The sequence below is a fragment of the Lynx rufus genome, unplaced genomic scaffold, assembly GCF_022079265.1.
Source record: "Lynx rufus isolate CCGP_SWC_20201006 ecotype Redwood Valley unplaced genomic scaffold, mLynRuf1.p SCAF_8, whole genome shotgun sequence".
Taxonomy (NCBI): domain Eukaryota; kingdom Metazoa; phylum Chordata; class Mammalia; order Carnivora; family Felidae; genus Lynx; species Lynx rufus.
The window spans coordinates 35395090-35412195 of record NW_025814896.1 but is presented as its reverse complement, the minus strand read 5'-3'; the positions used below and the strand labels follow the sequence as shown (position 1 = coordinate 35412195).

Below are 17106 nucleotides of genomic sequence, written 5' to 3'. Positions count from 1 at the left end.
GAAGGAATTCTACTCAGTGGACTTATTCATGAAATTAGGAGCAAATAGTCTGTGGAGCAAATGCACTAAACCATCCATTCAATAATACAGGGAATATTACTAGGCCAAGAATAGGATGAATTTCTCAAAGCAGCACAAACTTAAATTGGGGTCGCGAGCTTTGAATTTAAAAAAAAAAACATTTTTTAAATGATTATTTATTTGAGAGAGAAGCGGGGGGCGAGGAAGGGAGAGAAAGAATCCAAAGCAGGTTCCATACTGCTGGTGCATAGCCCATTGCAGGGCTCAAACTCACGAACCGCAAGATCATGACCTGAGCTGAAATCAAGAGTCAGATGCTTAACTGCCTGAGCCACCCAGGTGCCCCACGAACTTTGTGCTTTTAATATCCAGAGTGATTAGGAGATAGGCCATTCAAGTCCAGCTCTAGAGACATGCCTCGGTTTGAGGTCTGAGTCACAGTACAAAGTAGAACTCATGACAAGTTTAAAAGAACTCAGAAGTCCTTTCAAGAAATTAAGTTTCTCTTGCTCCGGCTGCCCGTAACAGAGGAACACACACATTACCCTTCCAGCCCCAGTGGCTGTCATGCTCCATCTTGGGAAGGAAAGAGGTATTGTGTTTTCCTCCTTTCTCTGTGAGGAGGGACTGGGAGCAGGATGATGGAGTGCTGTGAAGTGTTCAGCCCACACGAGAACTCCTGAGACCAGCTGCTGCTCTTCTCTTAAATTTGCAACCAGCTCTTAGAATTTCTCATGATCACTGTCAAAAAAACCTCTTCTTATGGGCGAAGAGAAAAAACAACTCTATTTCGGAAGTAGGTCACTGAGCAGAGTTTACATAATGGGACAAGTGAGAAAAGCCCTCTCTCTAGGAGCCATGGGTGAGAGAGTCAGGGCTGGCTAGCACCTCCCTCCATGCCCTGTGTGTGGCAAATGACTTGCCAGTAACCCAGGGGATTTGGGTGCTTCTAGCCGGAGACTGAGCTGGTCTTTAAAACAGTGGGACCTAGCCAGACTCTTGGATAAAGTCTGATTATTAAATAGTTTTAAAGTTTATTTACTTATTTTGAGCGGGGGCAGAGGGAGGGAGAGAGCACACAAGCTGGGGGAGGGGTAGAGAGGAGTCTGGATGATTAACTGACTATGCCACCCAGGCGTCCCATGATTATTAAACAACTTTAAATGGGTGAAGCTCTGTTATGCTTCTGAGGTAAATGTCAGAAATGCAGATTATAAATCAGTGACAACCAATCCCAAATGGATTCTATTTTTAAACCTCATTTCCTACCACTTAAGATCAAGGTACTACTGCCCAGTTGGTTGGTGTCAGTTTCTAAGCCATGTTTTTGCCTGTGAAGAATTCACTGGTCCATCACACAGAACAACAGCTTGAGGTTTTCATCTGAGAGCTAAAAGACAAACCAGCAAACAAAATCACACACATGTATGCACACACGCTCAGCATGATGTACCTTAGCATGTTTCTTCTTTAAAGAATTTAGCTCCTTCTGTTGTTTCTTTAAATGCTTCAAGTAAGCCTGTGGAAGAAGCAAAGAGGGCCCAAAATCAATTTTTTTTTGTAGCCACAATGAATACATCTGGTGAGAAACAAAAATATATTGGTTTCACCATATAGGTAATGGAAGAGTGCTTGCAAAATGAGCAATTTTACCTTCATCTGCTTTAAATCTTCTATCCTCACTTGAGGGATAAGTTCGATACCTTAAAAAAAATTAAAGCACTGTGTGTATTAAAAATTAAAGAGAATAACCGATAATACAAAATTCATCACTTTGAAATCTCATCTAAAGACAGTGAAGCAGCTTTATGTGGATGGTTATGGATATAGCATCTTAATTTCTTATTACAAAGCAATTAAATAGACAGTTGGCATGCTTATCATCTTCGTTCAGGTTCCTTACGAGCAGAGCCTGAGTTGGAATTCCTTGTGCACATGACTTACTAGGGAAAGGTGCTCAGGAGAAACCCTCAGGGCAGTGACAGAAGCAGAGCAGGGCAGAGGAAGAAGGTACGGTGTATTTCTAGGGGAAATCCAACCTCAGCCTGACCCTTTCAGAGAGCTCTTTAGAGTACATAGCCCTCTGGAGTTGTACTACCTCGAGGTAAGAAGACTGGACTTTTGTAACCCCGTAATAGTCAGCCACTGGCTTCAGAGGTTGCACAAAACCTTCCAGGTGTTTCCAGACAAGGGCACCGCCACGGTCTGGGAGGGCAGTCCTCTGAGAGGGTTGCAGCTGTGATTTGAAATCAACCAATACAGGGGCACCTGGGTGGCTCAGTTGGTTAAGCGTCCAACTTCAGCTCAGGTCATGATCTCATGGTTCGTTGAGTTCAAGCCCCACATCAGGCTCTGTGCTGACAGCTCGGAGCCTGGAGCCTGCTTCAGATTCCGTGTCTCCCTCTACCTCCCCCACTCACACTCTGTCTCTCTCTCTCAAAAATAAACATTAAAAAAATTAAAAATCAGCCAATACACATAGCAGCTGGGGAGATGGGGTGCCAAACCACAGCGTCTATTAACACTACTTTTATCTTTGTATATCATACCAGTCAACTACCTCCCAGCTCTTTTCTCACCTCATCGTCAAAGAACAAAATATTTTTTTTCCCAGCTTCTTTCACCAAATTTAATTTTTAAGCAATACGCTATTGAGCACAGCCATGCCTTCAACATACAGGAAATCCTGAGTTCAAACTGTTTTATAACAGCTATTATTCTGTGTGATGGACCAGTGAATTCTTCACAGGGTGCTGTCATAAGGACCCGGAGTAACATACTAAATTATCCTGCTAGTGAAGGATGCTAGGCCAGGTGTCGTCATGGCAACCACAGTGGTAGAAGGATCCCCAAACATTTTCTGTTTGACTGCAGATTTTCATCTTAGACAAACAAAATGAATGTGTGCTCTGTACTATAACTGATTTCCATTAGAATCCCAAAAAATTAGGTATGAGATATTCAATCAAGAAAGGTAGGATTGAGTCCCAGGCTCTTGTTTTTCAGTTTTACTTATTTTAAGAAGATGCACACAGCCCATGTGAGGGCGAGGAAGTGGGAAAAGGAGTCATGGCTAAGAGGAATCAGTCCTGTGATCTAGAACATTTATGATAAGGGTGTCCAGGGACCACAGGGTTGCTCTTTGACCTTTTAAGTCTGACATACAAGCTAACTCCCGGCTTTACTGCCAAGAGTGAGAGGCCGTGAATCCTGGCTCCCCAGCTTTGTCTTCTCTTCTATAAAATGAACAGAGTATTGGGGTTCATGCAAGATCCCTGGAGGGGCTATATAAAGAGTTGACCCAGTCCAGTGAGACTTCTTTTTCGGTCTTGGTTAAAGTAAATCATTATGGACAGGAACCTATGGGAACACGAACTTGGTTTCTGCATTTTTTGAGACAGAAACAACTTGTAAAAATTATACTTCCTATAAAGGATTTAGCCAGGAAAAACCCACACTCCACAGAACCAGGATTGGTACATGCTCAGTTCCCTCTGTTGGCCTACAGAAGTGGGTCTAATAGAACTTTTGGCAACAGGGGCCGTGTTCCACATGTGAGCTGTCCAACAACGGACAGCCACTAGCTACATGTGGCTGTTGGGCACCTGAAATGTGGCTAGTGCAGCTGAGGTGTTCAAGGGTTAATTTTTAAGTTTAAATTTAGATAGCTACATGTGGCAGGTGGCTACTACACTGGCCAGTGCAGTTCTACAAGCTTCCCTGGTGTGCAAGTGGGGTTAAGCACTACACTTTGGGCACCAAAGATTTTGGCTAAATGGAGGTTTACTACATAAAGTTTTTGTTCTTCTCAACAAAGCTCAAAAATAACTCGTTTTCTCCTAAGCTGTAATTTGTAGATCAACTAGGAGTTTAGTTTTATTGATTCCTTATTCTTAAAGAGAAAATCAAGCAGCATTGGTGCAGTTATTGCTGTCTGGCTGTGTGTCTAAGAGAAACCATTAGAACTTTCTCACCTCCACAGCAAATGTTGCTTGGCTTGGACCTGTACACCTTGCTCTCTCTACATCAGGCCACTCTAGTTGACTTTCAACTGCCAGCACCTGCATTTTCCTGCCTGAGGAAGTTACCTGAGGACTTTCCCTCCAAAACATGCTTTACCACCCTTTGGTCAACCTAAAATCATTAGGGAACTGATCCCTCCTATGGGAGCTCTCAACAAAAGGCTGACTGTAGTCAAAGTATATGTTCCCCTGCTCATCCAGGAGGATGCCTCTGAGGTTAGTGTCCAACACTAGCCCTCAGAATGTTCCCAGGGGCACTGAGTTCCAGGTGCCTCTGTGGAGCCTGAACACACTCTGACTACCGGCTACCTTCTCTACCTTGTGTCACCTCCCCAAGCCCCTACCTGTGTACACTGTACCCTGCCCCCCCCAATAAATTACTTGGATTTGAAACCTTGGGTATGCTTTGGGATGACCCAAATTAAGACAGCTCTCTGTCTTTTTTTAAAAGTTTATTTATTTTGAGAGAGAGAGAGAGAAAGAGAGAGAGAGAATATGAATGAATGAATCCCAAGCTGACTCTGCACTGTCAGCGTAGAGCCTGATGCAGGGCTCGAACCCATGAACCATGAGATCATGACCTGAATGGAAACCGAGTCAGATGTTTAACTGATTGAGCCACCCAGGCACTCTAAGACAGTTCTCCATCTTATGGAAGAAGGTTGCTGTCACAAATGACACCTCTTCTTACAGAGGTCACTGGAGTATTTTATTTCTTGACTCCCCCGTTCATAGATAGGAGTAGGAAGAAAACCCACAAACTTCCCTCTTTCACTTCTATGCCATTCTTCTAAAAGCCACCATGCAAAATAAAATAAAATAAAAATAAAAATAAAAATAAAAATAAAATAAAATAAAATAAAATAAAATAAGCCCTTCACTGAGACCAGGTTCTGCTGAGCATGGTTACCTCCACACGTGTCCTTCGAAATTGTACATTAATCTTCTCCATGAACTTCATCTAGCTCATGGTTTTCCTATGTAGGCATTTCCAAACATCCAGTATAGTGATTCAATATATCCATGAGAAGAATGCATTTCATTACTTTCTATTCAAGTCAGATCTAAGTTTCAAGGCCCAGCTCAATTGGGATCTCATTTATAAGTCTTCTCTGGGACACTTGCTGGAAGGGACGCCCTCTCCCCTCCTGTTTCTAAGGGTCAGCTCTCACTGACCACTGCCTGGCCTGGCTGTTGTGTGGGACCCCGTTTACATTACCCCTCTAGCCACATGAGGTCCCTGAAGGTGTGAAGGCATTTCTCACAGAACCTGGTCTTGTCACATACAGTAGATTTCCAATTTTCCTAAATAAAAGGCCAGAAGGAAACAGCATGTAGACCCTCTTTCTCAGGGCGCCTGTTGAAGAGACTGGACTGGAGATGAGAGATGCTTGGCTCCTTCATATCTTGTTTGAAACCAGGGGTGAGACAGTTCTAAACACAAACATGTTCCTTCTAGAACTAGGATTGCTTTTTGTCTTCTGTAAACTGGTCATACTGCAATTTTTCAGGCCACTTGACTTACTAAAATTACTAATGTCTTTATGTACTAGAGAGCATGATACAAGCACTTTAAACAAAAACTCTCCCATTTCCTACTGTCTCTCTCTGTTTGAACGGCTAATGTTAATAGTGACCAGTACTGGAATGGAATGCCTAAAGCCTGTATCATGGGCTTGCTTATATCTCCGGGGAAGAACAGACAAACAGCTGCAGGCAAAGCACAATTTGGGCTACTTTTGTGAAGTCTCATTTTCTAATTTGTTATACAAAGCTCCACGCACTCTTAGTTTCCTGCTAAATTACTATGCTGCCATGGTTTGGAAAAGCTTGTCGTTTTTTACCTTAAACTGTAGCACTGTGTGTAGTTAAGTGTACAACTTGATTCTCTAACATGGAGGGCACTGAATTCACACGTAAGTGGGAAATATACATACTGAGTAAAACACCACTCAAAAAAATTCTTATCACAGTAAGAAGAATGAGTTTAGTAAATGATTCATGATCAAGGAGGACATTCAAAATGTATAATTAACAGTGTGGGATGGGCACCATCCAATCAGAATGAAAGCCCAGCCAGTAAGCATGGAAGTCAACTTTAAATAACCAATATAGTTGTGTCCCTACATCCCAGCTGAATATTAGCACCTGGGGCACATAATTCTTTGTGGTGACACTTCTTAGGATATCTTATTTCACCCACAGGTAACCATATCGAATTGGTCTTCAAATGCCCATCTGATAATTTCACAAATAATTATGGATGCTCAATATCTACCTGTGTGGGCAAACTGCCAATAAGGGAATCTGGAAATATCAGAACAATGATGATTCTGTTGGTTCATGAGCCCACTGCCTGTCTGGTAGGCAGAAGAGCACAGGGATGAATTAGTGAAGTTCATTGTGTGGAATTCTTTTCATCAAGGAGACTGAATTCAAACATTTCCCAAAACTACAGATATTGTACCCAGTGCCCTAAGGTGCAGGAATCTAGCAGATGAAATCCAAATGTTGACTCCCTGTTAAACACTCAGGAAGATTAAGCAGTTGGTCCAATCTGCAAGAAAGCTTGCTGCTCTGGGGTTTTATAGGGCAATAAAATGAGCAGTACTAGCAACTCTAATGATCTTCATAAAGACCCTTCAAAAAGACTCTAAGATTTCCAGAACACACAAGGAGCTCAAACACCTTCCCTTTACCTTTCTTGGCTTCCACTCCAGACCCCAGGGCCGCCGTGGTGGTTGGTCTGAGCTCAGAGCTGCTCTGTGGGGTCACGTTTGCTTTGGCAGTGTTGGCCTTTCCTTTCTTGTCATTCTTAGAAGTATCACTGGGCACATCTGCTATGTCACTCTGGAACAGAAATGTTTGTGTTAACCCGGATGTAAGCCACCTCACGTTCAACTGTCTGGCGCTTTCTCTATCTTACTGAATCCAGTCTGAACCACTCAACAACTTCCCTACAACTCTCTTAATGGATCTTTGCCTGGCAGGAGAAAAGGTGCAACTCTTTTACAAGCAGGGTATGGTAAAGGGAGCTTTAAAAACAAAAGAACAAACAACACAAGTGCACTGAAATGGGAGAAGGTGGGATGCAAGACTTTCATAAACAACAAAGAAATGTAAATGTCAATTTCATTAATTTGTTGAGTTGGGTTAACGGGTATTGTAGTGTATCATAAAAGCATCCTGTATTTTAAACATTCCTCAAAGCATCATCGATTTCCATTTATTAAATAGGCTACACTTTTACAGTCCCTTGAAACTATTTTGTTGACTTGATGACTTCAGTTTTAAAAACACTCAAATTTGCTATATTAACTTATAACTTTCTCTTGCTGTTATCATCACTGACCACCAAAATTCCCCAACTTGGCTGTCTTTAGTCAACTGCTACTTACAGTTTCAATGCCCATAGCTCTCATTTGGTCTGCTCTCTTTTCCGTAATGGAAAGAAATTTCTTTGGATCTGATAAAGCATCCACAATATCTGGGGGGGAAAAAGCCAATGAGCTGTTGATTCTGTCTTACTATAAACATCCAAGAAAATTCAGCTAATAAACAATTCATAATCCTGGACCCGGGTTATGTCTTCTGTTAAGTACCTTCTCCTAGGAAATAAGACAAAGTTTGGAAAACACAGCCAGTTACAGGAAACAAGAAAGAAGGAAAGGCAAGGATCAAAGGCCAGATGACTTTCTCTCTTTGGGTTTCCCCCCGAATAACGATGACAGTGTGGCAGGGCAAGTCAATTGCCCTGGGTTATTGACTAATTTGTGTGACTCTGAGTGGGTTGATTCATGTCCTCAACTCTGTTTCTTCATTCGAAAATCAGGGCTGATACCACCCACTCTGAAGGTGTACTAGGAGCATTCAGTGAAATGATAAATATAAAAAGAACTTGGCACACAGTAGGTACCTCCAGTATCTAAGTCTTAATTTTAGATAAGAAGGCTAATACGTATTTAAAGCTAATTTTGGTTCCGTGGTAGTTAAAATGAAGTATTTCCCCAGCATTTTCTCAGATACACCTGGCACTTAAAAACAGTAAAACTTCATTTTTTTATATAATGTCATTTGAAGAGTTTCAAGTACTTTCTAGCAGAATCTCATGTAATTTTGCATTATTTACCAATACTATAGAAGTAATAAGTATTCTCATTAGCTTAAAACAGTACATAATTTACCAATTTCAAAAATTGTATGTGTGTCAATTTCTTCCAGTAAAATCAGGCTCCTTATAACATTCTTAAGATAATTTTTGTTTAATTTTTTCCTTTTTGTAATAGAAAGTACATGTGCATGATAAACAAACATATAAAATATAAAAATCTCCTTCCCTGACACTCCTACAGCCAGTGTATATTGTTATCTATTTCTTGTATGTATTGCAGTAACATCCTTGAACATTTCCGAGCATACATTTGCAATGTCCATAGCATAAATGACTAGAGGTTAGAATGATGGGTAAGGGTATTTGTTCTTTTGGTAGTTACTGACAAATTGACCTCCAAAGACGTTGCATCAATTTATTTTCTCCTACCAAGGGTATACGAGAAGGTCTAAATCCAGTTATCACTTATGTCCTTAAGAACTCTTTTTTCTCCTAATGGGGGATGTGAACAAATTAGCTCTTAAATCTTGCTTAGGAAAAAATAAGAGATAATCATTTTCTTGGAAGTTAATATTCCAGAAAAATATTTACCTTTTTAAGTCCTTATTATTATGAACATTTTCAAAGATACATAAAAGTGGAGAGAAAGGTAAAATAACCCCTCATATACTGATGAAGACCTAACAGTTATAAACAGTCTACTACATTTCCTTCATCTATCATCCTTCCTTTTTTCTTTCTTTTTCCTCTCTGCTGACACATTTTAAGGCAAATTCCAGACATTATAGCATTTGATTCCTAATTACTTCTCTACACATCTCTAAAAAGGGGTGTTTTCTTTCAGAACCAACCATACCAACACTTTATCCAACAAAGTTGGCAGGAATTCCTTACTATAATAAATGGCCCATCTTAATATGTTCCCTATTTACAATTAATTTTTTTGAATCAAGATAGAGTCCATTCTAGGTCTCTGATAACTATGTCTCTTAAATTTACTTTCATCTAGACTAGTCTCTGCTACTATTTATTTTTCACAACGCATAGATTTGTTGAGGAGACTGACCAGGTATCCTATGAAATGTCCCACATTCTGAATATCAATGTTTCCCTGATGTGTCATTTAGGCTTGACTTTCTCTTCTTCTAAGAATACTCCAGAGGAGGTACTGTGACTGCTTATGGGTCACATGAGCGCAGATAAAGCCTGACTGCCCCACTTGTTGTGGTCTACTCAGTGACCCCAGTTGTTGGGTCAACTCATTGAATTGGCTCAGGGCTTTTAGTCCATCTGTGTCTGACTCCAAAATGCCTCCTCCTTCCACCTGTCTACACTGTTATGGGGCAAGGTGAAACTCAAACCATGCCCACCGAACCCCCTGCCCTTCACTTGGAGAAAACCTACCTGGTGTAGGCCTCCCTGCACGTGCCCACATTGGATATACTTTGCCTTGGTTTCCCACTGGCACATCTCAGTAGATGATCCATAGGGCTGGCTTGTTAGGAAACAAGTACTTGCTTATCCTTAATGGTATACCATTAGTTTGAGGGCCTGGGGTGTTTATGGCATTTCTGAGAGGTTACCAGTAGTCCTTCCAGTAGGAATAACAGATAGGGCTTTAATCACTTAAAGCCCATTATAAAACCAATAAAGACCTTAGAGTGTGAAATGATCCATAACCCATCCAAACTAACCAAGCTACTTCCATTTTTGTATATTCTTGTGTAATTTTTTCCACATGAATACATATCTTGTATGGTTTACTTGAAATTACCCAATCTGTCTTTTCTTATTTATTAGGTTATACCTGTATAGTTTTAAAATTACTTTTAGTGAATGAATAATGTCCCATTGAGTTTATGTACTAAACTATTCTCTACTGCTAGATATTTAGATGGACTTTCAAGTTTTTTCTTTTTTTAATGTTTATTGTTGAGAGAGCGAGAGTGAGCGAGAGCAAGAGAGAGAGAGAGGGAGACACAGGATCTGAAGTAGGATCCAGGCTCCGACCTGTCAGCAAAGAGCCCGACACAGGACTAAAACCCACAAAACAGGAGATCACGACCTGAGTCGAAGTCAGACACTTACCTGACTGAGCCACCCAGGCGCCCCACAAGTTTTTTTCTTTTTATGAAAGATGACTTTGCAAGAAATAGGTTAGTACAAAAACAGATTTAGCATTTTCTTTTATCAGAAAATTAGTGATTCAGATACATAAGAGATATGTATCTCTATATAAGATACAACTTATATACTTGATAACAAGATATGTTCCTAATAAGCTTTAAAATAGTTATTTAAGAATAATTAATGGAAGGAACAAGTACTAAGAAAGTACAGCAGAATTAAGAGGGTTCAGTAGGTTCAAAAATGCCCTTCAAAATTCATGACTGTCTGGAACTTCAGAATGTCCCCTTATTTCCGAGTAGGGTCTTTGGGTATGTAATTAGTTAAGGACTGAGATAGGGATTAGGATAGGCTCTAAATCCAATGATTGGTGACATTATAAGATGAGAAGAGGACACACAAAGACAAAGAGAAAAAAGGCTAGGGGATGATGAAGTCAGAGAATGGAGAAATGGAGCTACAGGCCAAAGGATGCTAAGGCCGGCCAGGAGCTCAAAAGAGGCAAGGAAGGATTTCCCCAAGAGCCAAGTCTTTGATGCTAAATTTCTAGTCTCCAGAACTGTCAGAGAATAAACTTCTGTTGTTTCAAGTCTCCCATCATGTGGCAAATTTGATTACCAATGGTAACTGATTAAAAAAAAAATCTTTTAAGGAGATAGAAATTTATTGAACACGCTGCAAGGGAGCAGTGGGCAGGACAGCAAAAAGGAGACTGCCTGCGAGGAGGAGGTGATGGTGAGGAGCCACAGTTATAGAGCAGAGTGAGGGCTTATAGGAAAGCGTGAAATTTTCCCTTTTCTCATAACTGTGCTTGTTTTTAAGTAGCCCATTGGTTAGTTAGGGCCTATAGCTATTTTGAGGAGGCTCACTTAATGAGCCCATTCGCATCGGCTTGGTGATGGTCGCTGTGGGCCCTTCTGCCTTGCTCAAGTTTTCATTGCTCAAGCCTGTTGCCTAAAAGTGGACTCTATACTTCCCCCTGACAGATCGACAGTGGCAAATCTTTGGCATTTGGGCACAAGTCTCAGCTTCAGTAACTTCTTCCTGCTGCGTGAGGGGCGTAGAGATGTCCCTACCTATGGGTCAACATTGGTCAGTTGGGAATTTCTATGCAGGAATTACAAAAGGCAGAGGCAGCCGAATCCAAGGTAGACAACATATGTGAATCGTCTTCAGCTTGAAGTTATGGCAGTGAAGGAATCTTCTGTTCTTGGGTGTATCTTTCAAATAAAACAGGCTTTATCATTGCTAACAGGGAGCATCCATCCATCAGCCTCTGGAGACCGCCCCAACGTCCTGTCATGGTTTGATGAAAGAATATTTTGAATCCCAGAGTGTTCTTCCTGTTTCTTGCAGCTATGTCATGATCCCAGCCTTGAGGGTCGATTGTGTACAATTCTGATCTTGAATACAGGTGCTATATTTTATAACATACAGTCATGACACAATACAGTAAACTAGGCTATATATTGCTTTGTATTACAAGGACAAACTGGCTGAGATTTCTGATCAGCCATCTGCTGTAGGATTATGTAGATATAGCCTAAATTATACATCAAAATAAGATGCTGCAGATTTATCCATTAGTTGGATAAATATCATTACTTAAACCTATCTTCAATTACCAATATTAACAATTCTAGAAGCCACTGGGGAGTTATGTTCCCGGATTCTGAAATCGTGCCTTATTATTTGAGTTTAAACGAGATGCCTTTTTCAGTTACATATGCCTTTAAAATTTTTATAATATACAACTCAATAGTGTTCTTGATCAAATGGCAACAAAAATACGCAAAGTAGAAATAAGGCTTGTTCAAACTGAATCACATGGAACAAAAAGATGATGTCAAAAAGATAAAATACCTGGAACAAGGCTTAGGTTAGCAGGTTACTTGAGACAAGCACTTCATTCTTCGCAATTTTGAATAAATCAGATACTTCTAGGACACGGGATTTTGCCACATGGTGGCAGGTGCTCATTCTGCAGCTAGAGTAATACATCCATGCAGAGGGCAGCCAGTGGGATAGTTCCACCAAAATTTTTCAGCAAAAGGGCTCAGGATTAGAGAGTCAAGACCCAACGAGGCCTCTTTAAGGTAATTTTCCTTTTGTAACTTAGTTTCTCCTCTGACTAAAGCCATATATATACCTGACATTTAAAGAATGATTTACACACACATTATACATGCACATATTATATATACATTTATATATAAATATGCTGCATATCAAAAAGGGAAACCAGTTTTTATTAACATTTAAAATAATTTATAACCAGAGAATGAGAAGCTGTCCCTCAAATATCTCATACCTCTAATATGCTTGTATAACTCTATTGGAAAATGTTATTTTTCCTTCCTTCAGCTCAGGAGAGCATATTCTTGGCCAAAGATTTGCATATTCAAGTAGTCCTGTTATCTCTCTTTGGTGCCAATGTGGCATTTCATGGGCATCTTCCCCTTGTACTGGGGGAGCACTGTGGCTGGTTACGTAGTTCTCTATTCCACAGGACAATCCCCTGTGGCAAGAATGAAGTTGAAATGCTGATCAACATTGACCTATGTGCTAGGCGTGTCCAGGGACAGGGCACACTGACCTTCTAACAGGGTACAGACCTGCGCATGCAAGAGCCTGACCCTACATAACCCACAAGGGCAAGCTGAAATTTCCCAGATGCCTGGAAGCCAAGGCACAGGCTCTGGAACCTTTCTTTTCAAAAAGGAACCAGTCTGGGGCACCTGGGTGGCTCAGTTGGTTAAGCGTCCAACTCTTGATTTCGGCTCAGGTCATGATCTTGTGGTTCGTGGGTTCGAGCCCTGTGTTGGGCTCAGCACTGGCAGAGTAGGGCCTGCTTGGGATTCGCTCTCTCCCCACTCTCTTCACCCCTACCCTGCTCATGCTCTTTCTCTCTCAAAATCAATGAACAAACTTAAAACAAATAAAATAAAAAAAATAATAAAGAACCAGTCTGCTTTTTCTCATTTGCTTCTTTCTTCCGAACTTAACAGAAGTTTTACTTATTTATACTTAAGGAAAAAAACCCACTATTTCTAGGTTGAGTGCCATTTCCAAAAGTCTGGTTGCTCATGGTGAAGACTTTCCATGTATAATCATTTTTTCACTCCTCCTTCCCTCCCACCCACCCTTCCTCACTTCCAGAGTTGAAAACATCAATTTAAGCATCCCCAAGAACTGAAAAGAAGGTAGCAATTCCTCAGCACAGACTTCCAGATACTTGCAGTCTTTATAAGGGAGGTCCATCTTTGTGTTTGCTTGTTTAACTGTTGTTTCTCAAGGCATTTAATTTGAGTGCCTTGGCGGTGAACACCAACCATGGCACCTAGATGGCCCCCTCTTGGCTCAGATCCTCTCCTGTTTTCCCCTCAACAGTTTCTATCTTATCAAGAGTTTGTAAAGGCAGCAGAAAAAATATACATTCCCCGGATCTCTGCAAAGCAATGCTAAAAAAGATCAACAAATCCCATAACTATGATTTTAGATGAGGTTTCTTACCTTCTAGCAAATGATTAATCATTGACCAAATTCCATTTCTAGAATGCATAGAGATATGTTAGGTGTAGGTGGGGGTGGGGGAAGACTTTGTGGTTAAGTAACACTGGGAGATGCCTACGTGTCCCCCTCTTCTTGGGCTCCACAGTACATTTCTAGGAATGATGTAATAAGGAGCCTGTTTAAATTCACCTCACCTGGCAACTCCTGAGCCAGTTCTCCATAATCCATCCTGCCCCCTTCTCTGGAGCTTTTCTTCTTGGTGTTCTTACCAACATATTCTGTAGTTCAGAGGAAGCCATAATAATGGATACCACTGCAACGCGAATCAATTTTCCAACAAATGTTTGATAGAAAAAAAGTGTTTTAGCATCCACAAGGGAGAGGAGGAAATGCAGCAACCTTTCACTCTATCAGAAAATCCTGAGATCATGGCCCAGCAATGGCATCTTGATTAACAACTTTCCTCCTTTTGAACCATGTGATGTAAGAAGCGGCCCACTATCTTTGCAGAAGGTTTGGAAAACAACCCTGTAAGATGCTGGGCAGAGACAGCAAGAAACACCCACCCCCAGGCCCCATGATGGCTCTTTAATCACAGGGCAGGCAGAAAGGAGGAACAGGCAAATAAACAAAAGGGCTACTTCATCTTTCCTTGCACAAAAGGGCCTAGGTGCAGAAGAGAAGACAAAACCTACAGCTCTAGGAGCAGTGATAAGCGCTGCTCAAGGAACTGGTGGCGAGCGGCTCACCCAACACATCTCAGAGTGACATTTAAATATAATGCTGATGTGCCATATATTCTGGAAGCATGGCATCAACTCTCCTATTTGTTCCCCTTACCACTCAGTAATAAGATATACAAATGATCAAAAACAACAGTGGGTGAGAGAAATACTAATGCTCATTTAATTGCCATCTGCTTTGGAACTGCTTCCCATCACAAACAGCAGTGGCTCGCAGTGATAAGGCCGCTGCAATGGCTAAGCGCTGAGGTCCATGGCATTTGCACTTACAGATAAGGCAGCAAAGACAACCCCACGTCTCCAAGGCTCACTGGATTTGACAAAGGAAAACTGACCTTAGCACCCAACCTAGCACTTTCCTATTGTGTGTGAGTGTGGGAGTAAACAAGAGGGCTATTTTACTCTATGTTTAGTAGAAAAATAATACTAAAGAAATTAAATGGAGCCTTTTTGATTCATTCCTAGTCATCCCTGTCTTAAATGTTACTGCCTGTTTTCACATCAAATTTCAGTTTCCGATAGTTAAGAGATGTCATCTCTCTTCTTCAGCCCAGGGACATTTTACATCCATGCAGCTTAGGAACAGAACCATCTGTGGAGAGAGCTCCGAAGTTGGAGCAGCCATATTTGCGCTGTGTTTTTCCTGTGTGTCATGGGAGTTCTTGCTACAGCAAGGAGGAGAAGCAGTTGCACTAAATTCCCTGCGTCTGTCGTCTGACAGGGCAAGGAAAGAAAACCGGAAACTGACAGGAGAGGAAAAGGGTCAGGGGGAAATACTGGGTCAAGACTCAAATCATTTTGGGAGGGAACTGGAGCAGCCCAGAGTTCAAGGTGTCTAAAGATCACCATATGCATGAAGGCAGAAGGAATTATGGGCAATTGCAGAAGTACCAAATTGTCTCTGTAAGGAGGGATTCTTCATCCCCTGGTGACCTCACAGCACAGAACTCCAATAAGTAAGTGACCAGAAGCTCCTGTCAATGCCCAAGCCCTCCCCCTAAGGAATGTCTTAACTTAGAAAAGCCTTTTAAGGAACATTTTTCTTGTTTCTATAAAATGATGCCACCCACCCAACATTAGAGACTTAAAATACCTTTAAAAACTATATAGAACATGGAGTTGCTGGTGCTTAAAGAAAATCATGGTCACATTACTAATGCATTAGAATTCTGAAATTTTGTAGTAGGCATGGAATTAAAAGATTTTCCTTATGATGGTGAACTGCTTATGACAAAATAGTCTACTGCAGCAAAGTAAAGGGTAAAGTTAGGGAGAAGAAAATGTAACTGGTGGATTTTTCTTTAGCTTGTTAGAAATAAACAGAAATGAAAAGAAATTAATGGAAGGGTTGCTATGGTTGGGCACTGTACCAAGAACTCACTAGATCTTCACCTATGAGCTGGGGACTGCTGTTATCCCCGAGCCTCAATGAGGACACTACAGCGTAAAATGTTCTGCAGAGCTCATTCCGGGTCACACAGCCAATTAGCCGTGGGGGCTCCAGCCAGCATCCTCACGTACCTGCTAAGCGGCCTCCATGAAACAGCAGGCCAAGAACGATAGACAGTATTTGAATCCCCAACCATTACCTTCAAGAAGTTTATCTAGACATTGAGATGTATTTGAGACCGCTTTGGAAATTATGAGAGAACTTGTAATTAAAATTTACTTTGAAAAATTACTTCAAAAAAAGAGAAACCCAATTTAAACAAGCCCACGAAGGGTACTAGAGAGGTATTTTAAGGGAAAAGAAATACAAGTGAGCAAGAAACACACGAGATACACTTAGTCGGATTCATAATTTTAAACTAGCAAATTGAAAAATGATGAGATGCCAATTTTACTACCATTACTGAAAAATTAAATTTTTCTTAGAACCCAGAATTGGCCATAGTGAGTACAGCATGGGACTCTCAATCTCAGGGTCATGAGTTCAAGCCCCATGTTTGGCATGGAGCCTCCTTTAAAAAAAAAAAGAGAGAGAGAGATAGTGCTATATACATATAATGGAATATTATATAACTTTTAAAAAATAACTCAAAAGCCTTATATGCATTGGCAGGAATATGCTCCATGATATATTACGTAAAGAAAGCAAAGCACAGAACATGGTATATTGGATTATCTTTTTGGGTTAAGTTAAAAGGGAAATGTATGTTTGTGATACATACATACATATATACACACAAACCTTACATTTATGTATATACATATTAACATATACACAGATATGCTTTGTGTTTTATATTCTTATACTTTTTGAAGAAATTCATGTCTTTTATTTAAAAATATTATCAAGAACTATTTAGGTAGGAGGATAATAGGGTGCTTTGGTTTTATTTCTTTTTTCTCAATTCAAAATAAATACATACATATTTTAAACTCTCCTTGTGCCATTTTCATATTACCTTGCTTTTATAGAAAAATAGGGCAAAATACAATTTTTAAAAATTTACAGAGGTTACATATGCTCACTTAAATGACCCAGAAGTAATAAGTGAAGTCCCACCATACTTGATAGTGTGTTCTCTGTGATGTGCCTGGACGTTACCCAATGCAGTGGGCCAGC

At 40.6% G+C, this 17106-nt stretch overlaps 1 protein-coding gene across 1 annotated transcript in view; it reads right to left on the bottom strand.

The window, feature by feature from the left end:
• PLCB4 (phospholipase C beta 4) overlaps positions 1–17106 on the bottom strand; it is a 340960-nt gene that overhangs the window by 27807 nt on the left and 296047 nt on the right. The window contains exons 29-32 of the mRNA XM_047069062.1: positions 7442–7530; positions 6743–6893; positions 1675–1724; positions 1475–1540 (exon numbers count right to left, since the gene is read on the bottom strand). Of these exons, the coding sequence (XP_046925018.1) occupies positions 1475–1540; positions 1675–1724; positions 6743–6893; positions 7442–7530 (356 nt within the window). The remainder of the gene's footprint in view (positions 1–1474; positions 1541–1674; positions 1725–6742; positions 6894–7441; positions 7531–17106) is intronic.